General features: G+C 37.9%; 2 protein-coding genes across 14 annotated transcripts in view; one reads left to right on the top strand and one right to left on the bottom strand.

Moving 5' to 3' along the window:
* nedd4l (NEDD4 like E3 ubiquitin protein ligase) overlaps window positions 1-3,412 on the bottom strand; it is a 71,096-nt gene extending 67,684 nt beyond the window's left edge. For 9 of the 13 annotated variants that reach the window (XM_034709359.1, XM_034709360.1, XM_034709366.1 and 6 more), the window contains exon 1: window positions 3,056-3,407. In XM_034709359.1, coding sequence (XP_034565250.1) covers window positions 3,056-3,100 — 45 coding nt within the window. In that variant the 5' untranslated portion in view covers window positions 3,101-3,407. Of the gene's footprint in view, window positions 1-3,055 lie in introns of all 13 variants that reach the window. The other 4 variants (XM_034709362.1, XM_034709367.1, XM_034709372.1 and 1 more) reach the window with 2 other exon arrangements.
* Window positions 3,413-8,350: 4,938 nt separating this feature from the next.
* prlra (prolactin receptor a) lies at window positions 8,351-26,118 on the top strand. Its single transcript, XM_034709726.1, has 9 exons — window positions 8,351-8,533; window positions 17,420-17,510; window positions 17,714-17,846; window positions 19,700-19,869; window positions 23,135-23,301; window positions 23,501-23,642; window positions 23,816-23,912; window positions 24,180-24,249; window positions 24,352-26,118. Exons 2-9 carry the CDS (start codon window positions 17,441-17,443, stop codon window positions 25,411-25,413), a joined length of 1,911 nt encoding a protein of 636 aa, XP_034565617.1. The 5' UTR covers window positions 8,351-8,533; window positions 17,420-17,440; the 3' UTR covers window positions 25,414-26,118.
* The last annotated feature ends 1,680 nt before the right edge of the window (window positions 26,119-27,798 follow it).

The following is a 27,798-nucleotide window of genomic DNA, read 5'->3' as shown; positions in this document are numbered from 1 at the left end:
GACAGTTGGGGTGACGCACTGGTTACCCTAGTGGTTTGAATGCACACCCCAAGGGGTTTGGCTACCGACCACGACCCTCTGCTGCTCGTCTTCCCGAACACTTCCTGTCTCTTTTTCTGTCCTGTCCAATCGAGGGAAAAATTCCAGAAACAGACCTTAAAAAAAATTGTGCAGTGTTTTTGGAACAATACAATTTAACAATACAAACCCTTAACACAAGGATACTTGAGTGTATTGTTACTTTTAAACCTCTATTTAAGCTGACTATATAATGTTACGTATATAATTCATTCATCACCTCCAGAAACTGTAGGTTGAGTCAAATCACACTACACCATGCTTGGTTTACACCGTCACAGATTATATGTGCAACTAGAACTGGGGTGCAAATACTACTCAAGCAAAAACTGTTTCTGAGTGGAGATTATGACATTTCAGTAGAGTCTGGACACAGAGTCTATCACAACTTCTCATTTGACAAGTGTTAGAGAATGCACTAAAAGAGGGAGTTGGGGAAGGAGTGAAGGAGGCCAACCCAGCTGTTACCTCAGGCCATGGCTTTTTGTCCAGAGGGTGTAGCATTACTGAACGTTTACCTCATAGTTACAGGAAGAGAGTGTCCAATGGAATGTGGACCCTCAATTGTCCACATAAACTTATACTCGTGTCCGTTATTACATGTCAGCTGTACTACTGTGAACGTTAGCCAAAAGATACCCATTTCTTTTCAAAGTCTCCTGTGTTGCAGTGTGTGGAAGGGTGTTACGGGCATACCTCCCCTCCAGTACTCAATGAGACTAGAAAGGGGCCCCAGTGGTAGGAAATATGTTAACCCTCCTGTTATGTTACAGGTCAAATTGACCAATTTTAAAGTTCAAAAATCGGAAAAAAAATGTTTAAAGTAGTTTTTCGCTATGAAACTTCTTCTGCTTGGCTTAATTACAGTAAATAACATATAAGTGAAAATGCCCAAGGACACTTTACCATTTGACTGCAGGAGCTGGGATCAAATAGAAACAAGCTGGCAGCCATTGGGACAGTGTGGGACAAGTGGCTAGAGCAACTTCCACTACTCTATAACCCAGTGTCACTGTGGATGAAAGACTAGTGGCATGCAGAGGTCCTTCCATTGTAAGCAATATATGCCTTCCAAACCAGCTAAATAAAGCATAAAAACCTGGGCAGCATGTGACAGAAGAGGTGTCTCTTGTTAGTTTATCAACATCACTTCATAAAAAAAACTATAATTAAAAATGTACAATAAAAAAAAAATTTAAGTCATGTAAAACTATTTTATTTATATTTAGGTCTTTCCAATGTACATTAAAAGAAGTTTTAACATGAATTTTCATTAAAAAAAACAGTGAGTTATCCTCATTGAACCATGATCTGTGAGAATTAAAGAAATTGCACTAAATATTGATTTAAATGGTTAGTAATGGAGTTAATAATGAGATTAAAAATGTTTATTAGGATTTTTTGGGGTTTGGACACATTTTTGATAACTAAATATGCCTTGAACGGGTCAAGTTGACCCAGGAACATTATTGCTGTCCCTAAGAAACGAAAATAACAGGAGGGTTAAGAAAACGGGTCTAAGAACACTGGTGGAGTTAGATTGCTCGTAGACTTTGAAACAAAGGTCATCATTGTATGTCAGTAATTCAAATTTATTCAGGTATTCGTTGGATCAAACACACAACAAAGTATGCATGCAAGTATTAATCAAAAATACAATGTACAGATCTCCCCTCCATCTTGGTATCACAGTGACAGTTTGGCCTGCAGATTAAAGCAGTTGGCAAACTCCACAGCCAGAGTCACGCCTCTATTTTTCACTGAGAGCCATGAATGAACAAACGACTCATAATTTTTAGTCCTTCATATGGATCACAGAAAAATACCCAGCCTTACTATTTTTGACAGCATTAGTAATGCCTGATGGGTAGTTGGCTGATGTGACAGCTGCTCGGTTAGCAAATGATTGTGTTTGTCAGTCTGCAGTGCCCTTATGTTTGACTCGTGACTATCAGGCAACCACGCAGAGCTACATTAGCATTAGAAAAGACGCACAAAACATGTATCCATTTAATTTGAGAGTAAAATCACAATAAAGCAGAAGGTGTAAGTCTGACACAGTGTCATACAGCCCTTCACTAAAGGAATGTGCCCATGTCTCCTCTGCAAATCTGGGTTCAGTAGCCCTTTGATGCATTAATTAACAAGAAGGTATGCACACCCTTTTAAAATAAATACTGTATCATTAAATTAACCCATCAATTACATCATTTGCATCATGTTTACCACCTCTGCACAGTGTTATTTGGAGGCTTTTACATAGAAATGTAATATTTAATGTTTAAATCTTGCACAAAGTTAACCCAGAGACGCATTCCTCGTATCTGTAAACATACCTGGCTGATTCTTTCGTTATGATATTAAGTTAAGATAAGATATTACTTTATTGATCCCTGGGGGTGAAATTCAGTTGTTAGAGCAACCCAGACATAAGTACAATCAAAGAGATTGTACAATTTAGATATACACAATGTTACAATGGAATTTAGATTAAATAGCAGTAATTACAGGCAGTATTAAAAATGTTTCAGTAGTGACAGGTTGACATGGTGTGATTATGGTTGGTAATGACAAATTAAGCAATACATGAAAATAAATATGGGTATGTAATATGACCATGAGTTTTAGTTACAATAATAATGTAGTATAACATAATGTAATATGGCAAAGATAAATATAATACAATGATGCGTGTACATGATACAAAGCATTCTCGGTGGACTGTACTGCATTTATTTATTGTTCCATGTATTTAAAAGAAAATTGAGTTTTTCATTTCGGTCGAATAACAATGGACACGCAGGCAAGGGTCCAAGGAATTGACAGCTGAACACTACTATGGTATGTGGCCGTGGGTGAGGGCTTGTTAGCTTAACTGTCGGCTAACGTTACTCTTAGCTGGCTGAACCCCCCTGAGAGGGAGACATATGCCTGACTGACGAATCACACCAAAGCGTTGTTTTTGAATAAAGCTTACCTCATCTTCAGAAAGTCCGTATATTGGCTCGTAAGTCGCAGCCATATAGCCCGATACACACAAGAACAAGCCGTCTGGCAAAGCTAGCTAGCTAGCCTTGAACAATAAAGTCCCACTTTCCTTTCTCCTGCCGTGCGGTGGTGGTCTAGTCTGCGGTGAGACCAAATCCGTTGCTGGACACAGGGGTTAGGTTTGCAGCCGGTACACGTAATCCTCCCCTCGTGGGGTTAACCCAGGACGCAACTTGGAAATAAAAAAAAAATTACAAACTATGCTTGAAATGTTTCAACTGATACAGGTCGCTTTTGTCAACTCCGAGCTTATCCCCGAAACGTTTTGACACTTGACTTCCTCCTAAAAGCTCAGCCAATCATCTACCGATTGGACATGATTGCTCTACGTTTGAACCAATCAGGATCGTTGTGTATTTCCCGAAGCAACTCAACAGCCAATAGAGCAAGCAAGGGGGCGTGGTATTCGGGTGTGTCGTCTGAGTATGGTTTCCCCCCTCTTATTTCACGATTTGAGGGATTGTGTCTCGTAAAGCAATTACGTTTAACAATTCAAGGATATTTTATAGGTTATTCTGCATTATTCAACATAACAGCTTCCACCTTGCTAGTCTGGTAAAGGTGGTATTTTTGCTCTGGTCGTTCTCACTCAGTTATGAGCGCGTTCATGTTTGGGGGCGGGGCTTGTTAAAAGCAGCCAATCACAGGCTACATGTGCAGAAAAAAAACATAACAGATTAGCACGAACTACTGATCCGCATCACGAATTTAGGTCAAAGCAGCCGCGAAAGTAAGAGGAATTACCGTGGGAAATCCTTTCAAATGGCTACCTATACATTCATAAATACAAAATCATAATGTACAAAAACAGGCCATAAACTTTGTCTAGTAGCTTTATTTGGAAATACGCAAGTCTGTGCAGTATATTCATTAGTAGCTTAGACCTAAATCCCTGGTTTAAAATAAAATGTAATCCTTAAAGATCAAGCTCTAAAAAATGATCAATTCGTGAGTTTCAAATTTATTTATTTTTATTGATTTGTTCAATAATAACGGATCACTGCCATAACTCAATATGATATTTGATACAAATTTGCATTGTTTCATGTGACTGGTTGAAATTATATGTAGGCCACTCTCAAGGCCAAACAATTGAGATTCTATTATTTCTAAATATTATTTATTAGTAAAATACTTAGTTACAGAAATAGAAAGAACCAAAATGATGATGCATTTATCATTCATTTACAGCACCCCAGGTAATGAGTAAAGTAAATGTAATAAGCAATATTGGTCCTACACTGCCACCTAGACACCACTGCAACTAATGAAATCTACCAGACTATATCGAATGTTCAATAATAACGGTTCACTGCCACAACTCAATATGATATTTGATACAAATTTGCATTGTTTCATGTGACTGGGTGAAATTACATGTAGGCCACTCTAAAGGCCAAACAATTGAGATTCTATTATTTCTAAATATTATTTATTAGTAAAATACTTAGTTACAGAAATAGAAAGATCCAAAATGATGATGCATTTATCATTCATTTACAGCACCCCAGGTAATGAGTAAAGTAAATGTAATGAGCAATGTTGGTCCTACACTGCCACCTAGACGCTACTGCAACTAATGAAAACTACCAGACTATATCAAAACAAGTAGATATTTCTGTCTCTCTCTCTCTCTCTCTCTCTCTCTCTCTCTCTCTCTCTCTCTCTCTCTCTCTCTCATATTATTTTGCTATATCATATCAGCCATGCTCTAATAATTATCTGCCATCAATAGCTTATTTTTCAGTTTCTCTACCTTATGTTTGTAGTATTTCTAGCTGCTGTATTTTCTGTTTGTAACATTTTTCAGTTTCTCTATCTTATGTCTGTCGCATTTTCAGTTATCAGTTTTTCTACATTGTTTTTTTCTAGCATTTTCAGTTGTTGTATTTCATGTTTGTAGCATGTTTCTGTTTTTGTATTTCATGTCTGTAGCATTTTTCTGTTTTTTTGTATTTTATTTCTATATAGCATTCACAGTGTTTCTTTGTAATGTTTGTAGAATTTATAGTTTTGTATATTTTGTATGTTATGTTTGTTTTATGTGGACCCCAGGAAGACTAGCTGCTGCATTAGTGGCAGCTAATGGGGATCTGAATATAGAATAAAGAATATGAATAGCGTAGACAAATCCACCTTGTAAAATGCTCATATGCTACTGATTTAGTGAAGTTATTTCCTATTTTCTAAGCCTCATAGGTCCTCATAGGTGGGTTGCTGTTTTTTTATGGACCTGCATATTAAGAAATGTTGACCATATTGAATTAAAATTAGTGTCTTTAATATGTATGTAGTACAAAGAAACACAATTTTGAGAAAACTAAAACAAAAATCATATGTAGGCTGCCATTGTTGTACAATGCACTCTGGGTAGTGAGGTCAAATGGTTGCTTTGTTCTTCAAAAATATTCCTGTTTGTGTTCACCTGAATCTACCCTGCAATTATCTTTCTCCTTACTGTTCTCTTCACTAACACTGTGCATGGGTTGAAATTTAAAAAAAAAAAACCTAAATGATGACAATGCAGGAAGATATGTGGCAAGAAGATATATGCTGTCTTTTGACATTACCACACAGAGTGCATTGCACAATAATGGCATTCTAAGTGTGACATTATTTTTGTATTTCTTAAAGTTTAATATTTAGTGTGTTTCTTTGTACAACATGCATATAGAAGACATTTGTGTTAATTAAATAAGGTAAACTTGTCTCCATAAGGGTCCCTTTGAACACATGCTTTGTCAGGGCAGTTCCAAAACCAACCACTAGATGGCGCTGAGTCGCTATGTTTTCTTCAGTCTTCAGTGTCTGTATCCTACTGATTCCAGATGTTGAGTGGCTGAGATCAAATGTCACATGGACACAAACAGAGGAGACACGTTACTCTATTTATGGGGATGGGTTGACCTCATAATGCCTTCACACTCCTGACTGCAGGCTGAGCCTCTTCTCTCCCGTCCTCCTCTGCAGCGCCGGCATCAGCAAGCATGCTGTCATACCAAAACACTCATCCATTTCTGTGACTCTGACCTGAAAGCATTTAATATTGACAGAGACAATGCTGATTAAAAAGGATGATAAATCTGCACACTGTTTATTTTTTTCTGTTTCAGGCATCATGTTCTTGTTTAAATGTTCTCTGGCAGTCAGGACGTCCCTATAATGGGACTTTTAAATCATTGTGAAGAGCAGATGGCTGTATTATATAACATTATTGCTTCTAAGTAGAGCTGAAAAGGGAGGGGCAGAGATTTCCACTGCCCCTGTTGATACAAAGGCATCAGTCATTTAACACTGAATTTCTGTATGTTTACTTTTAGAGTTGCAATTATTACAGAAATCAATGGATTTATGCACCCAATATTATTGTTAAGATTACTAAAAACAACAAGAAAAACAGAAAACCATAACTTTTGCATATCAAATAGAGGGTTTGTATACATCAATCATGAATCATAAAAAGTGCATAAAATCTCTCTCAAAAGGGCTGAATCATTTATTAACAATGAAAAAGTATCACACAAATGTAACATACAGGGAGTTTGTTTTAAAATATGAAAGGACTGCGCTTGGGATCATTTTCAGATACTTGTATTTTACTCAGAGAATGCATTATAAGACACTATATTTTACTATTTCACTACAATTCAGAAGAAAATATTGTACTCCTGACTGTATATGTGATAGTTATAGTTGCAACTCTCAGATTTAGATTACAAAATATGACCTTGGAATTGTGTATCAGAAAAAGTTTAGGCATTTGTGTGCTGACATTGAACTTACATCGCAATTATAACACATATAGTATAACAGAAGGGTAATTCTCGACATATTTAAGTTTTGATACTGTCAGTTAATTTTTGTATAGATATATTTGTGATTTATTTCCTCTTTCAAAGCAAGCAATAATTTGTCATGGACATAGTGGTGGAATTTATCAATAAACTGGACACTGGACACTGGTCATATATGTGATATGTGGTTGATATGTATGTGATGAATATAATATGTAATGAATATGGTGTGTGATTAATGTATATATGGTGAGTGTAGTGTGTTGTGAATATATATAATGTATTGTTTGAATTTATGTGCTTTGGCAATAACATCTTGTGCATGCCAACAAAGCAAATTTGAATTGAAATTGAGAGAGAGAGAGAGAGAGAGAGAGAGAGAGAGAGAGAGAGAGAGAGAGAGAGAGAGAGAGAGAGTAGATCAAACATAACTGGCCGCATGTAAAATTTTAATGTTTGAAGTGTTTGCTGTATGTTTTTGTTGATTGTTACTGTTCTGGTTTTTGCTTTTAAAAGCACTTTGAATTGCTGCATGTATGGATTGTGATGGAATTCAGCAACAAACTGGACACTGGACACAGAAGACTCAGGAGACTCGGATGGCTTACGTTGAAATAGTTTATGTAGAACTTGATCAAGGAGAACTAACATAACAGTACACAGGCAGAAGAGTGCAGTGCAATGCCAAGTCAGTTCTGACAGACAAATCATCAGGCACGGTATTTATTCCCTCCGAAGATGACGCTAAAGTTAGATAACTTCTGGAGACAGTAAGTCGGCCATGAAACATAGATAAAGACGGGAGCAAGGGGAGAGACCTTGACTACTACCCTGACACTATCTCGCCCGTAACAGATGACATAGGAATCAAGTTATTCTACTTGACATTGAGACTAAAAGAATAGAATGGTTAAACATTCTTACATACGCATATATAAGATTATGAAAATTCCACGACATGGTTGATGCTTTATAAAACTTGCCTTGCCTTGCCTTATATTATGTTTACTTTCTATGCTGTATGGGTAATCGTTCATTAATGCGTATAGAATATGTAATATATGTCATATGTGGTTGATATGTATGTGATGAATATAATATGTAATGAATATGGTGTTTGATAAATGTATATATGGTGAGTGTAGTGTGTTGTGAATATATATAATGTATTGTATGAATTTATGTGCTTTGGCAATAACATCTCTTTGTTCATGCCAATAAACCAAATTTGAATTGAAAATTGAGAGAGAGAGAGAGAGAGAGAGAGAGAGAGAGAGAGAGAGAGAGAGATGAAAGCATACAGGATCAGGTTTTTTTGTAGTTATCTTATCCTCCATTCTCCATTCTGTAACAGCCTGAGGGTGATGGGCGGGGCTTTCATTCGCCCCGCCCCTAATCGGGATCACATATGCACTGAGGAGAGTGGATGGACGTTGCCAGTACTTTGCAGTGTATTAGGACGGCTAAGCTGCCCGGGTGGGTGGTAAGGCATGTGCCCTTGTCCCTTGTCATCCCGGTAAACCAGTTTAACAAGTTGCTCTCCTGGAAACCAAATAAGGACTCAACACGACCAGAACGCCGAGGGAGAGACCGGAAACTTCTGCCTGCTGCAGGTAGGACACTTGTTTCTCTCTTTATAGCGAGTGGCACACTATCATCAGGACCCGTGTGAAAAAACAGGTTCACTGCACTCTTCAGTGGGCAGTCCAGTCCAGATGAGGATGGACTGTTTGAGCTCGTATCGACCATAAAAACCACTCTTAAAAGCATCTATCACTTTGAACGTCACAGGTAATGAGTACAACTGATAACGATTGTTATAGCAAGTCCCTAAAAGTGCAGTTAACAACACACGTTTATAATGGACCACAAATATCAGAGAAAATCAAACATGTTGTTCAATCAGCTGCAAAAATTAGTCGATTAATCAGTTTGTCATTAGGCCTCATACTGACAAGTTGGTGATGTTTTAAATAGGGTTGCAAAGTTCCAGGAATTTTCATAGTTGGAAACTTTCCATAGGAATTAACGGGAATAAACCAGGAGTTTACTAAATTGAAGGTTGGCTCTTAATAGGGAACTTGTTAATTTTTGAATGGGTTGGGTCGAGGGGATGAGTAATATTTAACTCAACATTCATGTTTTGGTTCTTCAATGAAATAATTGATTGTTCAATAAGATATTTAACACTTGATAAAGTTCTACTTACAAATAAATCTGTTTTTAATGTATTATTTTGGATGAAAGTCTGATTATAACAAAATAAGTATTTATGCTTGGATATGATACCTTTCCATTTAATTACCCTCAATTCCCAGTTAATTCCCATAAATTCCCATGGAAACTTTAGAGAAGTGCATATCAGAGTAATAATATAAAACAAATGTAAAATATATACAGTCAGGTGGGCAGAAGAAGTATTTGGGTTTAGGATATTGCACATTTTATGAAAAGTAATAATAGGGAAAACAGAGATAGGGAAAACAGATTTGCTGATTGTGTCCTGCAGATGTTATGATTTGCTTATTCTCTGGTTATTTCTGTATGTAAATTATCAGTCATTGGTTTTTGAAAAACAAGTACGTCATGCAAATAAATCGATCAATCAGAATCAAAGAATCAATATGATTACATGTACAGATGCAGCCTCGTGTTAGTTCTTGCATGACAATATTCAAAAGTGCTACAGAGTTTTTTCAATCATGTGCATTAGTCAAGGTTTTTTTGTTTTTTATGGTATTCAATCATTTTGTGTTTTAATGATTTGGCAAAATTGTTAAATTCATAAAGCCCTGAAATTTAAATTGTGTGATTTAAACTGAGAGCTTGTTGAACTTTCTTTAGGTGAATGTCTTAGGGTTTACTTAATTTGTCCTCACATGACATTAACAGCCATCAGATATCAGCTGTGACTTACTCCAAAAAGACAACCTTGCCCTTGATTGTTCACAAATATATGCAGTAAATCATGTGCTCTGTATAGTTTGAAGTGAGAGCATGCAAGTGCAGCATTTATCCTCTAATTCTCCTCTGGATGAGGACAGTTTCCATTTTTTGACAGTTGACTGATTAGTGACAGGTTATTTCCCTCAGCCTAGGAGGATTATAATGATTCTGGGTGTCAGGGATTTAATGGGATTCCTATGTTCATGATCTGCTCCTATTCCACATGCAAGTTTGCGAGGTTGAAGAGAGGTGACAGGGGGAGTTTGCAGTTATAGCACCAAGCTGATCAATTGAATACTGGACTACAATTTGAGGTGCCTGCAGCTTACTGACTGTTTCCACATATAGTTCATCACCCGGGCTTTATATAGTCAGGCAGTGCATGCTAACCTCAGCTTTAGATATTAGGTTTAGATACTAGGTTAGCCTCATTTAACTGTAACATCTATCCAGGATGGTTTTATTAAGTCTTTAACTTTATGTTTTGCAATTCTTGCCTTTAAATAGTAATGAATTATTTACTTACTTTGAAGTTCTTAGAGATGGAGTTTGATCACTTCTCATGAGCAAAAAGTTAGCTCTGGCTTTGGCCTTTTGCTGCACCCTCTGAAGACATTGAGGGCTCTTTTGATATGCTCAAAATGACACCATCTTCCACACATTGGACCCCGCCCAAACACATGATGGATAGCACATTTTTTCATTGTCATACTTAAAGAAAGTTTAAAGTCAATATTTCATTTTAGAAATTATAAACTGACTATAAGAACGAAACAACGCACTATATGCACAAACACTAACACAAAAAAACAGCAGGAAAAAAGTGGGATGTTAGATGTGAAAGGTTGGATACTTCATTCAAGCTTGCATGTTAAATATGTTTAAATGCATGGTATATGTATTTCAATCAAGCAATCTTTACTTGTATAGCCCCAAATCACAGCAAACATTACCTCAAGATGCTTTTAAAAAGCATTGCATGTCTAGATCATACTCTATGTTAAATTGTTAACAAAGACCCAACATCAAGACAGGATAAGGTCCAGTCCCCTCTTACTGCCAGGACTCAATCTTATCTCATCTTAACCCACCATGAGCATTGCACCATGCAGTATTTAGCGAGTTACAGCTGCAAGGAAAAACTTCCTTTAACAGGCAGAAACCTTGAGCAGAACCAGACTCATGTTAGACAGCCATCTGCCTTGACCGAGTTGGGGTTGGAACTCAGTTTTGTCTTATTCCTGTTGTGTATCATTTTAATAATGTGCAATATGAGTAAATGTATTATTATTATTATCATATATACCAACCTATGTAAATCGATGCATTTGTAAATACATACACTGTATATTCATCTACACACGTACATATACCCACACAAGATCACATCACCAGATCAACTCCGTGTTAGCAGAGGTAAATAGAACCTACAAGCTTAAGGAGATTTATATTGAAGAGGTTCCTGTTTCGGTTGCACACATCATATAAATGGAACCAACTTAAGTTTTTCTCCTTACTACAAATGTCTCTTATAGTACGTCCCTGTTACTGTTTTGAAAGTAGATGTAAGCTGTAGTTTCATTCTATAAATAAAGGTTTCCCTTATCTTACTAACTCATTTTAAATAAGCCCAAAGATCAGTAGGATCTATTCTGGCACGTCAGAGCTTCAAAAATACTAGAGGACACAGGATGTAGGTTGGCCAAGGCAACAAGGAAGAACGTTTTTACAAGAAAGGGTGAAGTAAAAAGTGTTGCGTTCACTTACTGTAGCTAGAAGAGTGATGAAATAAATGACACATGGTTTGTTGTTGAAATTGTTCAGTTGCGTACCGTATGGCGTTAGCTGTTTGTTGCTACATGTTGTTGACACATGACAAATGCTGGTGTGTAGTTTTCATTCACAGAACATGTGTCACTTTCCTGTACTTTAAGCTAAGCATCTGTGGATGGTGAATGATGATGCTGAATGAGGTGTGCAATAGTAATTGTAGTGTTCTTACGCCTTTGTGTAATTCATGTTGTGCATCATTTGATAAAAGTGCAATATGAGGAATGTGGTGTGGAGGCAGCTAAATATAGGCAGCACGAGTCCATTACACATTTCCCAAATGATTCAATAAAGTGTATCATATGTTATCAAATCTTATCTTATCCCATTGTATTGTATTGTACTTTATTGTATTGTATTGACCATACTAAGATAAGATAAGATATTACTTTATTGATCCCCTGGGGGGGAAATTCAGTTGTAATGGCAACCCAGACATAAGTACAATCAAGAAGAAGTTTCAGTGAGTAAAAATGAAATAAAATAAAAATAGAATAAAATAAAATAGAATAAAATAAAGATAAAGATAAAATACAATTTAGATATATACAATGTTACAAATGGAATTTAGATTAAATAGCAGTAATTACAGGCAGTATTAAAAAGGGTTCAGTAGTGACAAGTTGACATGGTGTGATTATAGTTGGTAATGACAGATTAAGCAATAAATAAAAATAAATATGGGTATGTAGTATGACCGTGAGTTGTAGTAAACAATAATAATGTAATATAACATAATGTAATATGGCAAAGATAATTATAATACAGTATATTATGCATTATAATGCCAGCAGCAGTCAAGAATGTCAGTTCAGGATGAGATTATAGGGTGTGACAGACAGTGCAGGGATGGTATGGATCTGTTCATAGGGGGGGGGTTAGTGGTCAGCTTGGTGCAGTCTGTGGCCTCCGTTAGTGTTCAACAGTCTGATGACGGTGGGCACAAAGGCCTTTAAATTACTGTAGATTTTGATTGAAAAATTGTCAAACAAGATATGAACAAAACTTCAAACTCTTACTTATCTTCAGCCCCTATAAAAACGTTCTCATACTCAAGCTGATATTTCCTTCAGGATCAGTAATGTCTAATTAATAGTGTGAGCTTACAGTTTCATGCCTGGAAAGTTACCCAATAATTTAAAGGTCTCTCTCTGTCGTTTGTTTTCTGTTGCTCTAAGTTGTTGCATACCCCAACAAGAAAATCATTGTTCCTAGAAAGGTGTTGCAGCTGATGATCTGACCGGTTTTTCATAGTTCCTGGAAGTCTGTTATAGTCTGAGCATGAGTAGAGGTCACAACCTTGATATGAAACCAGTGTGCTCTGGACTGGAACTCATTCCTTTCCTTTCCTTCTCTTTCCTTTCGCCTCGTTTTCTTAGATCTTCTTTTCTTTTCTTTTCTTTTCTTTTATTCCCACCTGTCTTCTCTTTGTTTGTGTTCCTCCCTCTTCACTTTGTTTCTTTTCTTTCCTAAAGTCTTCTCTTTTTCTCCTGTCTTGTCTTCTCTTCTTTTGCCCCCTCCTGTCTTGTCTTGTCTTCTAAGTTGTTGCATACCCCAACAAGAAAATCATCATTCCTAGAAAGGTGTTGCAGCTGATGATCTAACCGGTTTTTCATAGTTCCTGGAAGTCTGTTATAGTCTGAGCATGAGTAGAGGTCACAACCTTGATATGAAACCAGTGTGCTCTGGAACTCTTTCCTTTCCTTTCTTTTCCTCTCATTTTGTTTCATCTTCTCTTCTCTTCTTTTCTTTTCTTTTCTTCCCACCTGTCTTCTCTTTGTTTGTGTTCCTCCCTCTTCACATCATTTCTTTTCTTTCCTCTTGTCTTTTCTTTTTCTCCTGTCTTGTCCTCTCTTCCTTTTTTCCCTCTTGTCCTGTCTTGTCTTCTCTTCCTTTTTCCCCTTCCTGTCTTGTCTTGTCTTTTATTATTTTCTTTCATTTTGTCTGCTCTGCTCTTCTTTTCATTCATCTTGTCGTGTCTAGTTTTCTTACTTTTCAATCTTGTCTTGTCTTCTCCTCTCGTCTTTCCTCTTTCTTTCCTCCTGTCTTCTCTTATTTTCTTTCTTCTTGTTTTGTCTTGTCTTATCTTCTTTCCTCTTCTCATTTCTTATCTTCCTTTCCATTCTTTTCTTGTCTTTCCTTTAACTAACATATGGCCTGATGTGCATTTTGTAATGTACTCTCTGTATATTTTGGGATAAGAGGATTGACCGATATCTGTTACTACTGCTTTAAACTAAATGTGAACAGAATGTTTTATTGGCTTATTTTATTTGAAATAGAAAAGTTAATATAAAACTGAACAGTAATTTACTGAGGAAATACAGTGCACTAGGTTCTCAGAATAGGACTACGTAGCTAATAATATAAAGCTGGGACTGTGTATTAGCAAGCATAATCACCTTTTGTAGAGGTTGGCTGTTGTAAAGTCATTCACCTGGTTTCACTGCTGAACATGTGATATGACATCTATCTATACATCTACATCTTTTTAGATACTTACCTTAGTTTGTGTCCTAACCTCAGGATCACCTGACTTTTTGCCATGCATGCAGTCAGTTGCATCTTTATAATTTCGTCACCTGTACATCTGTTATTTAAGCTGTGCACTACACAGAGTCACCATGCTGAACCTTTGAACTACCAAGGAGCAGTGGGACAGCCAGAAAGCAGCTTAAGGTGGATCCATTTCTATAATTACAAAAAAATGGATGGATATAACTTATAATAAATACATACAAGTGCTGCTAAGTTACAACAGTGGAGTTTATTTACTCTGGATGACAATCTGTCCACTATGCTTTAAATGTAATTTTCAAACCAATATCTGTGAGGGATCTGTTGATCTGCACTGTAAGGTAGCACTTTCTCAGCTTAGCAGCTTATTCAGTTTGGGCTATTGGTTACGTAAGAAAGGCTATATGCAGCAGGAGGCTAATCCAGGGCCTGACCCTAATGCCAATTACCAGATCATGGTGACGTTATTGAAATTAAGGCAGCATAAACAAGAGTTGCAAACAGTAACCTGCCTACAGTCTTTATGTTGTAAAGGAAAGGTGCCAGCTATGAAAGGTGCTGCCTGCCGAGGAAAAAGCGTAACCTTTTTTTTTCATCATGTTAAAAACACAGCTATTAAATCAGTTAAATATAAGTCAGCATATCACTGCATGGCATGACAACATGTGTTGGGCTTGTATGACGTTGCATGCTAAATGTTTACCTACAAGCTTAAAACGTCTTATGGTCACGTCAACAAGTCACATGGCTGAAATTCAAGAGCTGTAGGGAGCATTCCTTGCATGTTTTCATTTTACTTTAAAGAAATATTTCACAAAAAGTGTTTTTTTTTTATTCTGAACTATACCATGTACACAGTTTGATGTCACTGTTGCAACCCTACATTTAAGGCAAATCCCACAGTAAAGAAAGTGTGCTTGTGAAAAACATGGCCACCAAGAAAGTTCTTCTGCTATGCTGTGTCAGGCCTGTGGGGCATGGTATAGTACAATGAGATATTTTATTACACTAATATAATATAATATAATATAATTTATAATGTACTTTATCATCCCATGCATTACTATGTGATAGCAGCATAAAAGCAAAACAGGCATATGCAATACCATATGATATTATACCACACCATGCAATATCATATAATATCATACACTACCATGCAATATCATACAATATCATACCACACCATGCAATATCATACACTACCATGCAATATCATACAATATCATACCACACCATGCACTACCATATGATATCATTCACTACAATACATTATCATATGATATCATACACTACCATGCAATATCATACAATTTCATACAATACCATGCAATATCACATGATATCATACAACACCATGCAATATCACATGATAACATGCAATACCATGCAATATCATACAATATCATTCACTACGATACATTGTAATATGATTTCATACACTACCATGCAATATCATACAATAACATACAACACCATGCAATATCATACAACACCATGCAATATCACACAATATCATACAACACCATGCAATATCACATGATATCATACAACACCATGCAATATCACATGATACCATGCAATACCATGCAATATCATACAATATCATTCACTACGATACATTCTAATATGATTTCATACACTACCATGCAAAATCATACAATATACAACACCATGCAATATCATACAACACCATGCAATATCATACAACACCATGCAATATCACACAATATCATACAACACCATGCAATATCACATGATATCATACAACACCATGCAATTTCACATGATATCATGCAATAACATGCATTTCCATATGGTATCATTCACTACAATACATTATCATATGATATCGTTCAGTACCATGCATTATTATATGATATCATACAATGTCACTCAATACCATGCACTACTAGCTGATATCAGATGAGGCTAAGCAGTATCATACAGTATCATACAATACCATACAGTATCATTCAATACTATCCAAACTATATGATATCATAGCAATACCATGCAATACCATACAGTTTCATACAGTACCATATAATATTATAACATACCATATCATATCATTCAATACTATCCAATAATATACAAAATGTTTTACCATGCACTACCATAAGAACTGATAAGATCAACATACTACAAACAACATATTTAATATTGTAAACAAAGTAGCACAAATGACTCTAAACCACACATATATGCACATTATCAATCTTAAATACTTTCAATATAATACCCAACAAGTGAATTCTGACTGGGTAAAGCCAGTCCCCCCTTTAATGCAAGTCAAATGCTTTGGCTGGATTGGCGGACAGGAGTCTGAGAATGTAAACAATGCATCTGTCTAGTGCTTAAGCATTGTCTTGGCCCACACGGACTAGTGCAGCTTTAAAGGTCTCTGTTAACAACACGTCAAATCCTTGAGATGACAGCAACAACTCTATCAGTTCAGAGAAGACGTGGACAGAGCACATGACAAAGCATGTGTGGGCTATTGCTCTCTGCCGGCTTTTAATTTTCAGAGATAAAACGTCTACTCACCATCGCCCCTCCTACTATACCGCCTCACTCACCATGTGGGTTTAGAGATGAAGGGTCATGGCTAGTAATAACTCAAACATCTGCACATGGCTAGGGAGATGCAGGTTTCTAACTCATGGGATGGGAATCACTCAAGCTGAAGGGGCGGTAAACCAGCCTCCCACTGTGTGTGTGTGTGTGTGTGTGTGTGTGTGTGTGTGAATCTGTTGCAGAAGCAAAAGCCTGAACGCAGGTTATGTAATCCGTTACGCTGCATGTGTCAGCTGGTTGAGGTAGACAAAATCGGAGATGATGTTTTTAATCCTTTGAGAAACAGCATACAATCTCAGTATGGGATTTCATTATAGTAATTCATCACATTTGCTGCTCTGTAATCAGATTTATGCCCTTTTAAAACATGTCTGTGTGGGATACAAGTGTTCTGTAAGTGACGTTTAGCATCAATATCTCTTAACTTCATAAGTCATGAAACACAAAAATCATCCTAGCTACAGCGAGCAGTTTCTTTTGTCATGCAATCATGTTTTGACCCAATACAACTTGTGTTGTGGCTGCTGGCACTGAACATTGTGGGTCACCTGGTTTTGTCAACAGCACATACGAGACAACTCCTTCTCATTTGCCTCTCTTTCATCTATTTTTCTTTCATCCAACAGCCTGCCAGCTTTTTTTGTGCCATGATGAAGAGCGCAGTGAGAGTCAGCCTGCTGTTGCTGCTCGTCTTCGCGCTGCATGCAAAGGGAATGCGTAAGTGTTAGTGCAAGTAGCTAACCTTGAAATACGGTGCCAATGTCAGTTACAGTTTCTGGCAATGAGTTACAATATCTAGGAGATTAATGTAACACAATAAACAACGGGGTGAAAGATGTTTTTGTGATAAATACAGAAATAAATATGAATATAGAAATGCCTACTGGCTTTAACTTCTGGCATCTCGTGTGTTTCTTTAGGATACAGCCCGCCAGGAAAGCCCACACTGACCAGATGTCGTTCTCCAGAAAAAGAAACCTTTACCTGCTGGTGGGAACCAGGTTTCGATGGGGGCCTGCCAACAACCTACGCTCTGTTCTATCGTAAAGAAAAGTGAGTTCAAGCCACCAAAGATGAGGATGTCACAGTAACTCTAGAATGGAGCTGTGCAAAAAACGTTGCAAACACGGTTGGATTTATTTAATCCCTGAAGGTCAACACACTTGTCAGTGACCGGGTTTGTCACAGGAGTGAGGTCATCAGAACGGTATAAGAGGATAAAGATTGGAGAGAGTTATGTGGCATTGGACAAAGATTCATTAGTAATGTTGCGTACTGTAAAGGTTCAATGAGTGTGAGTGGCAGAGCACGTAAAACATAAAAACTCTTGGCATACAGGTTATGAGGAAAATGAAGAGGGCGAGTTTAGTGTTGCTGTTGGAAATATTAAAGACATATCTATGGTTAATACACTTAGATATAACATACTTTTTAAATATCTCTTGGGATGCAACATTACCTCACAAGAAAGCTATAAACTGGTACCCATAAGGGATGATTCAAATCAATGAGTTAAAAAATTAATTGTGATACCCTTTTCGAAAAACAGGGGCGTTGTCTGCCTTTGACTTTTCTTCTTCAACTTCATTCAGCATCCTAACAGATGCGTATGTCTGCTGTCCACTTTCTCGTGGACGATCTTTCTCCCTCTCTCTACTCCTTGCACGCATTTTGTAGGTAGTGGGTTCACACCTGCCCTGCAGATAACAGAGAGAGAAATAGAAGTGACAGATACCGTTATGTCAGTGTCAGAGCTTATTCCTCTTCGGGGCTTCTGATACATCATACAATTTTTTTTGTCTCTTTTGATTGTCCCTTTTTCTGTTTTCATCTACTCTTGCAACTTTACAGTCTAGTGGGAGTATTTTTGTACCCTTTCAAAATTAAAGCATGTTTTGGGAAAACAAGAAATAAAGCAACCCAGGCATAAAGCTTGAAAATAAACTGGGTCACACTGTAGAATCATTTGTATTGTGAACCCAGTATCATGAATGGTATATTGTATTGTATCCAGAGTCAAGTGTGTATTTACATTCCCAAACGTTATGAATAGTTTATACAAGTAGTTTAATATTTTCAGAGAAAACATTTCTTGTCTTGCAGAGTTTGATGATGTGATCAGTCACACTGGCATTAGGGAATTAAGCAGATTAGCATAACTCACTCTTTAATTCTGCATTAAGTTTAATTTTTCTCTATAATCCATACCAGAAGAATGTAAATGTGTGAGAAATTCACAATGCAAATCCTGCTAGCAGGATGTATTAGCAATTAGCTGTTCTCAGCTTTCATTAGCATTTAAAATTTGTACACAACATGATAAGGTTTATAATTCTAGCTAACAATAATGTCAGGTATCTTATTGTCTATCAGCCTGGTAACCTTCAGGTAAGCTAGCTAAGAAAGATTTCAGCTAGTGACTAAATTTTGTGTTACCTGAAATATAATGAGACATATATTATTCATAGGCTTTTCAGTTGCTTATTAACCAAGAAACAGTAAAATGAGAGCAATTTTGTCAGATGTTCTGTGCCTGTATTATTTGTAAACCTCATAAACAACAGTGCAGCATTGCAACATTTGAGCTTCCAATTTTCTGAGGGAAAGGTAGCCGTTGGATTGCAGTGAATTAAAGCTCTCTGGTATTTGGGATTGGTGGCCACGTGCACGTACACATGTTAGCTGAGTTATTTTCATGTCATTTTGATACAAAGCTATCAGAGATGGGGGAAATGGTTTTGAGGGAGCTTCTGTTTGAGTAAAGAAAAAATAAGAGGCAAACTCAGGCACGACAAGACTTTACAAAGGGGGTAGTTTTAGGAAGTGAGGTAATGATGGATGAAGTTTGTATGTTGTTCTTCATAAACGCTCCAGTAGATGACATGCTGTCTCTGCCTCTCTCGCAGCTCTGAGACTGTGTACGAGTGTCCGGACTACCGCACAGCTGGAGAGAACTCCTGCTTCTTCAACAAGAACGACACATCCATCTGGGTTAACTACAACATCACTGTGGTGGCCTCCAACGCACTGGGCAGCACTTTCTCTGACCCCGTGGATATAGATGTTGTTTACATTGGTGAGTGCTGCCCCTATGCTGCCTTTTAAGAATGCATTTGCAGTAATGGTTTAGCACAATGTTAAAGGCGCAATATCCCCATAAGAATTACAGAACTGTATGTTAATGCACACCCTCACTGCTGTCAGTGGCACATTGCTTACCCTGGAGCTAATGCTCTTCAGGGAACTAACCCCCCCTGCAGCTGACACTGCACACTACAAGTCTCCAATTTTTTTAAAGATTATTATTTGGGCTTTTTGCCTTTTTTTAGAAAACACAGACATGACATGCACCAAATAGCAACAGGACCAGGGGAAAAAACCTGCGACTAGTGTTTAGCCTCTGCACATGGGGCTCCTGCTCTAGTAACTGAGCTAAACCAGCACCTCATTAGTCTCAAACTTTAATGCTTTGAAATAAATAAACCAACATTTTTCTGCATGCTAAAAAGGGTAAATTATGAAAGAAAACTGAAACTAAAGACACTGACTTTACATTTTAAATTCTAAATCCTATTAAAAAATACATTTTTCTTATCATTGCAAATACCAGGAAAAAGCTAAATAAAAAATTGTGCCTCTAAGCAAATTTTAGCAAACTATTCTGTGCAACAGACTTTAATTATTGCCCAAAAAACGGTTTCAATTTTAATGAAAATGGACATTATTTTTTTGCTCATTTAAGAGCCTCATGCTGAATAATCAACTGCCAAAAATAGAACTGCAGAGTGTTCAGAGCCCTGCTTCCTCCTCTTTTCATGAGATGTCTAAAATGAACGATGCCTTGCTGTTCAGACTTGTCCATAGTCCTTTTTAAATTAAAAAATGCATATTTTGGGCCCATTTGCTGTGCCTGAACCACTCAAAATACAGGAGACTCAAGTGATGACTGTGAGCATTTATAAATATCTTGGTGTGCATATCTCAGATGACCCTACATGGTCTTCACACACCACCACATTGGTGATAAAAAAAAACATGGCAGCGTCTGTATCATCTAGGCAGCAGAGAAAATCTAAGATGCTTCTTCCTACAGTAACAGACTTGAGTATACACTCCCAGGTTTTATCACTACTTCATATTGGAACTGGGGTGATCAGGTGTACAGGGTGCATCACTGGAACTACTCTGCCCACCCTGCAGAACATCTATACCAGGTGGTGTAAAAAGAAAGCAGAATGAATCATAAGAGACTCATATCACTCAGACCACGGTGTCATTTAGCCACTGCAATTAGAAGATATTTTTAATTACTTTTTAAAGTTTTATATATATATATTTTTTTTTTTTTTTTTTTTGGGGGGGGGGGGGCATGTTTGCCTTTATGGATAGGACAGCTGATGAAGAGAGACAGTAAATGTGGGGAGCAGAGAGAGGGGGAGGACATGCAGTAAATGGTCGAGGCTGGAGCCAAACCTGCGACCTCTGCGACTAGGACTGTAGCCTCTGTGGTGCTTAGACCGCTAGGCCACCAGCTCCCCTTTAATCACTGTTTAATCTGGCTTTTTACATTCCAGATGCACTTTACAAACTTCTGAATTGTGTTTTAACATCTCTACATTTTCCTAGGTTTGTCTTTTAGCATATATTTAAGTGACTTCTTCTATTGTGCCTTATGTATTTCTCGTGTCATTGTAGCTGGTGGATTTAGGCAGATTAACCTCACCTTGCTTGTATTTAAGCAGCTACAGGTCTCAATACAGTAAACCTTGAATTGTGGTTTGGGGATTAAAGTTATATCGTATTTAGGGAAGGTTGAAGATGTTTTGGATAGTTGTAGAATAATGCTGGACTTTAACTTCCATCTAATTACATATTAAAACCAGGAACATTTACTTTGTTTTGTTTTGTTGGATCACATAAATATGGTATCTGTAATTAAAACTCTGAGGGGGTCCAACGTGCAGATGAAGAAGATTGAATTAACAAAAGGAGAAAGCAAAGCTTAAAAACTATTCATACGAAACACAAAATTCACACAGAAAAATACAAGGATGTTGAGAAAGGTTGACAACAATCAGACAAAAAAGAAAGGGACACAGACAGTAAATACACTTACTCTAATGAAGACACAGGTGTGACAAACAAGGCACAGGTGAAACTAATCAAGACAGGGCACACAATTAAAGAGGTGGGAAAACAAAAAAAAACAGGAAGTCAAGATAAAGCTGACACACTGGGGCAAGAACTACAAAATAAAACAGGAACTACTAAACACACAAGGAAAACAAAATAATAAGTCTAAACTAATACAGAAAGGGAGAAAACAAGACTTTGGCTGGATTTCAATTCCTCCCTTAACCCTGAACCCTGAGCCCTTAAGGACTTAACCAACGTCACCTGGGAAGTAGCTGAGTGCACGAGGGGCTCAAAATGGTATAACTAGGAATGGGACAGCACTTTGCTACTCTTCATGTAACCTGTATGACATTATATAGCTCATGTTTGGAATTTTAGTTGTTAAATTTTTACTGTCCTCAAATCTAAGGAGCTTAAAGGACCAACTATCTGATATTCATGTATCCAGGCTCTTGTTATACATACCAGACGAGAAGAAACTATCTATCAATTTCCTCTTTTTTTTGTCAAAATAGCTTAACTACAAAATTCTAAGAAAGATATAAATATAAATTCTAAATATATAAACTACACTGTATACACAGGTATGTGTGAAGATATATAGATTTAGGCTGATTAAGGCTCTTTTATATATTTATACTTACAAGCAAACATTTTTTGAAATGTCAACATTGGTTGCATCTTCCATGCTTCTTGTTTACCTCCTTTTTTTTATGGCGTTCATTTACCCTTCCATGCTTGTGGGCTTCCCCCCTGTGTTTCACGTCACAATGCTGTGAACCCTGGGTAATCCCCCTTGAATTGACCTGATCTGGTTATCAGTTCTCAGCAATATCTTTGCCCAGGACATATATGTCTTCCCCCAAAGTTTTGACTATGTGCACCCAAGAAGATAACTTAAAGCCTAAACATTGCTCTCAACTGTCTCCTCAAATACACATCAACTTATATTTAAAAAGTCACTCCTGCAGTGACAATGTTCATCCGCTTGAGGTGTGCATTGGTTTACTATTACTCAGGAGAAGAGACATGGACACACTACTGTCTCATTACTGTCATCATGAATTGGTCTGATAACTCACACAGTCAAACTTTCCCATATTTTGTTACTGTTAGAGACATTCTGCATTTTTTAAATCTTTTTGGTCACACATAATAAAACACTCCCTGTCTCTCCTTCCCATTTTCTCTCTCTCCCTCTTCAGTCAAGCCTAATCATCCGGAGACGGTTACAGTGACTGTGATGGAGGACAAGGGCTGGCCCTTCCTCCGTGTGTCATGGGAACCACCACACAAGGCCGACACTCGCTCCGGTTGGATCACTCTCATCTACGAGCTCCGAGTCAAGCTAGAGGGGGAAAATGACTGGGAGGTATGTTACTCCTTCCTGCAGATAGGAGTGAACAAGTATTTGTTTTAAAGTTGTGAAACTAAAGTTCAAATCTGATTTTACTCTCTGACCTGATTGAATGTTATTGTATTCCACACAGGATGTACAGTCTGTCTATGGTAAACTGAAGCACTACTTTGACTCTGCATAACTGTGTGAATTATGTGTGTTGTATCTCCAGATGCATCTGGCAGGCCAGCAAAAGATATTTAACATCTTCAGCCTGCGATCAGGCGGTACATACCTGGTTCAGGTGCGCTGTAAGCCTGATCATGGCTACTGGAGTGAATGGAGTACTACTTCCTACATCAAAGTTCCTGACTGTAAGAAACCTACAAGCTTTTGTCTGCTCGTCAAACATAACATGCACTTTTATAAAAGAGTAAAACATTTATCAAAGAAAACGTTACCATTTTAGGACTCAATATCCTGGCCACATTTCCTTGTCCTCTGCAGCCTAAAGTTTTATTTAATGTTGAAATGTTTTGTCTTGCAGATTTCCATCATGAAAAGCCAATGTGGGTCCTCATTACATGCTTTTGTGCCTTCATCTTCCTCATCCTCACATGGTTGCTACACATGAACAGCCAGAGGTAAAAAAAAAAAAAATGATCCTGACTTTCAGACAACACTTTGAAAACATTTTTTATTGTTGCACCAGACATATATGCATTTTTGTTTTCATTACTTTATTTTCACAATACTTCAGCATAAAAATATACTCATGTTTATTTCTCATATGTGTCCATATATCCCATAGGCTTTAAACATACATTTGTATAGGTATCTTACATTGATGGATTTTCATGTGCTGCACACAAGCCCTAACATTTATCTGTCTTTCTTTTCCTTACATGAAGTCTGAAGCATTTTATTCTGCCGCCTATCCCTGGTCCAAAAATCAAAGGATTTGATAAGCAGCTTCTCAAGGTAAAGAGGTTTTCTACTTGTTTCAATTCAATGAATCACAACAAAAGTCCCTGACCTGTTAAGAAGAACGTATCTATAACTGTTTTTTCTTTTTGTGTGTAGAATGGCAAATCGGATGATATCTTCAGTGCACTGGTAGTGCCCAATTTCCCCCCAATCGCACCATCAAACTGTGAGGACCTGCTGGTGGAGTATTTAGAGGTGTATATCCCTGAGGAGCAGGAGCTGATGCTGGAGGAGAGCAAGGATTTAAATGATGTATGCCTCAAATCTGAAGGCTGCACATCAGACAGCGATTCTGGCCGGGGCAGCTGCGACAGCCACACTCTGCTGATGGATAAGTTTCGAGAAGCAAAGGGGGAAAAGAAGCCCAGAGATCAGGAGAGCAATCGAACCCGGACAAAGAACCAACGAAAAGGCTGGGGGGAGGAAGGGTCGTCCTGTGTCCATGACGACATTCCCATCATTTCTGGTGGGAGGGTGAAGACCTGGCCTTGTGTGTTTTCTCCTCTGCCCCAGTACAGCTCAAGTACACTAGAACACAAGAGCTCACTTGAGAGGGCCAAACAGCACTGTCTCTCTTACAGTGCTGGCCCTCCAGGCTCCACATCCTCTTGCCTCGACCAGCAGGGCCAGCACTGTAAGGAGACTCTCAGACCAGGCAATTGGGAGTTCAGTTTGAGCAACAAACAACCTCATCTACCCCATTCTCAAACTTGGTGGCAACTTCAAGCCCACAGTGATCTCAACATTTCAAGCATCGGCTGCACACGGGCACTTGCTGGCCTGCAGTTGCCTGCTCTTGAATCGACTGAGTATGTGGAAGTCCAGAGGGTAAACGAAGAGAATATGGTCCTCCTTCAACCTGTAGACTCAGAGCAGGGCCACTTTGAAGACTGCTCCCAGATTCCCTTAGGGGAGGACTACAGCAGGGTGAAGGGGGTGGACAGGGACAACAGGCTGCTGCTCCAGAGAGAGGTCACTCGGGAGGACAGGTGCCTCCGTGAGGACCGGGACATGTATGGAGAGAGCTGCCACACGTCCTCAGTTACACAAAAGCCTACAGCCTGCATTCACATTGCCAGGCCAGAACAGGATGATATGGTTCTGGCAGTGACAGGTTACGTTGACACTTCAACCGCCAGCACACTGCCCTGTTACTAGTTACATTGAATGAAGCAGGTCCAGGACAAACCTGTTTCAGACTGGGGCTGAGACTATTTATAAAACACTTACACTGTGGACCCTTGAGCAGATCTTACAAAGAGCGATTCTGGTGTTTCAGATCACCAGTATTTTATTTAAGAGATTTATTTTTACTTTTTACTTTGGGTGAGACTCGTTTTGAGAATCCTGAAGTTAATGTTTGAAAGATCTTAACAATTAATATATTGAGAAAGCATATGATTGTACAAATTATCTTGTCCTTATCGCCATCTTTTAATTGATAACTAGGTTTGTCATCATTTTTTTTCTCCGTCACAGACAAACAGTTTCATGTCATCATGCACTTTGTAATATCTTACGCAAAAATCATTGATACATAATGGTACAATATGAGATTATGTTTAAATAACTTATTTAAAAATCAAATTATATACTTAGAAGTATCTAAAACACATATTTTTCTTTCGTAAAAATGTTTGTATAGGGATGGTTTGGAAAAAATGACTTCATTTAGTTGACAATCCACAACAGCCACAACACTAATCTTAAGTGACTGTCTGTTTTCCTTTGATTCTTTTTTTGCACGTATATGTTTAGACCTATATACAGCCAGCTGACGCATATACTAAACGCTATTTGAAAACAATCAAATTGATGTGAAATGCTCATTAAGAAATTCATGATGTCAATATATATAAAATAAATGGGATTTTTATTTTTAATCTGTTTGTTTTAAACTGTTTTTTTAAACTGTGTATTAATATTGACAATGAAACCCAAACATGCTTCATGTAGCTCTGACTCTGAGGACAACCACTGTCAGCAAGCAAGTATCAAAACAAAGTGGGAAGTGTAAAGCAAAAAAGGATATTATCATTCAGGTATAATTTCTGTCTGATTGGCTATAAGTTAATTTGATAAACGAGGTGGTATTTATTTTCTAATGAAGTGAATATTTATGAATTAATGGGTTCAAAAGTATGAAAGTTGCTATGTTTTGTAGTGATAACAAAAGGCATCTAAGGCTTGATTAGACACGGGTGCATTGCAAGTAATTCTGGGCTTGTTGGTCAAGCCAGCCCTGCAATCCTGCCATAACCATACCTCCAATATGCCTATGTACCATGAAAAGCTTTATGTAAGGGATAATGTATAGTGTGCAGGTTGTTAAAGAGGGTTGAAGTCCAGACAGGATGAGTAGGACAAAGCAGCGGGGTCACCAATGAATCCCAAATCAAAGGTTTCATGTTCTCCAAATATATTAAAAGTAATATTAATAATTTGCTTTAGCCACAGTGTCAACAGGCAGAAGTGAAATGTGCCAGATTCATTTCCATTCTTTGATATACTTTTTTTCTTACAAATGCAACATACTGCACTTATCCTGTAAGATTGCAGATGTGTACCCTGCTGAAGGGTCTCAATTTTTCTTTTTATTCGACATTTAATGGGATACCCAATGTTAAAGCTGCTGATGGTAGTCACAGAGTAAACATCTGTTCAGAGAGAGGGACTTCGAATGTCAACACTATCCCTCCAAACCAGATTTCCTCTTAGCCCCCCAACACAGATCGAGGTGTGCAGTCATGATGGTGCCGGACTCATAACCAATTGGAGGACGTAGTAGGGGCCGCCCCTTAAAGCTGGGGTTGGTAGTCAGATTTAGATACACTTTTTGTTATACTGGTTAAAATGATCTTTATGTCCTGATGGCAATCAATACATAATGTGTTATTAAAAAAGAGTGAAAAAGAGCTGCTATCTACAGCTGGAGTAAACCTGGGAAAACACCAACCAATCACTGTTTTTGGGTTCCAAAATTTTAAACCATTCAAATCCCGTCCTGCCGTTCTGCCCGCCTCCTGCTCGCACATTTCCCCGGCGTGCACTCCGAGTCCCCTACCCCTGCCTCTGCTTCCCCTGACTCTATTTACTGCCCCTCTCGCTCGTCCACGGGCCTGTCCCCTCTGACCCAATGAGGTGCTTTGCTCAGGACTGTAGTCCAGATCAGTCTAAAAAGCTCTCACCACGGGGGCTCTGACAAGCAAAAAAATTAATGACATTTAGTAAGTCCTACAGAAAATGAAGATGTATTGTAGTGTCCGTCCGGACGCTGTAGGGATGACGAGCCGATTCGTGAACACGTTGAGCTTTACTAACCGGTCACTGTCGGCAGTGATCACGCCAACCAACAAAGCAACAATCAATGTTTGAATGAATGAAAAACTTCTCTTGTCTCTCCTCTCTCCGGCTTGCACACTGCACACCTGTCCTGATGCCTTCACTGACTGTCAACACTGTAGGAATTAAGAACATCTACAGTGAACACGGTTAACAAACAGTACAGCTGTTACAGTATTATATGTGTTATAACTTTTCTCC

The sequence above is a fragment of the Notolabrus celidotus genome, chromosome 19 (genome assembly GCF_009762535.1).
Source record: "Notolabrus celidotus isolate fNotCel1 chromosome 19, fNotCel1.pri, whole genome shotgun sequence".
In the NCBI taxonomy this organism is placed as follows: Eukaryota; Metazoa; Chordata; class Actinopteri; order Labriformes; family Labridae; genus Notolabrus; species Notolabrus celidotus.
The sequence above is the reverse complement of the archived record's forward strand: the minus strand, read 5'-3'. Positions and strand labels throughout refer to the sequence as shown.

Bases quoted from the DNA above. Each gene is read 5' to 3' on its own strand.
- prlra (XM_034709726.1), top strand. From the start codon at position 17,441: ATGATGAAGAGCGCAGTGAGAGTCAGCCTGCTGTTGCTGCTCGTCTTC. The intron at 17,511-17,713 runs GTAAGTGTTAGT...GTGTTTCTTTAG, and splicing joins GCTGCATGCAAAGGGAATGC to GATACAGCCCGCCAGGAAAG. The intron at 23,913-24,179 runs GTAAAAAAAAAA...CCTTACATGAAG, and splicing joins CTACACATGAACAGCCAGAG to TCTGAAGCATTTTATTCTGC.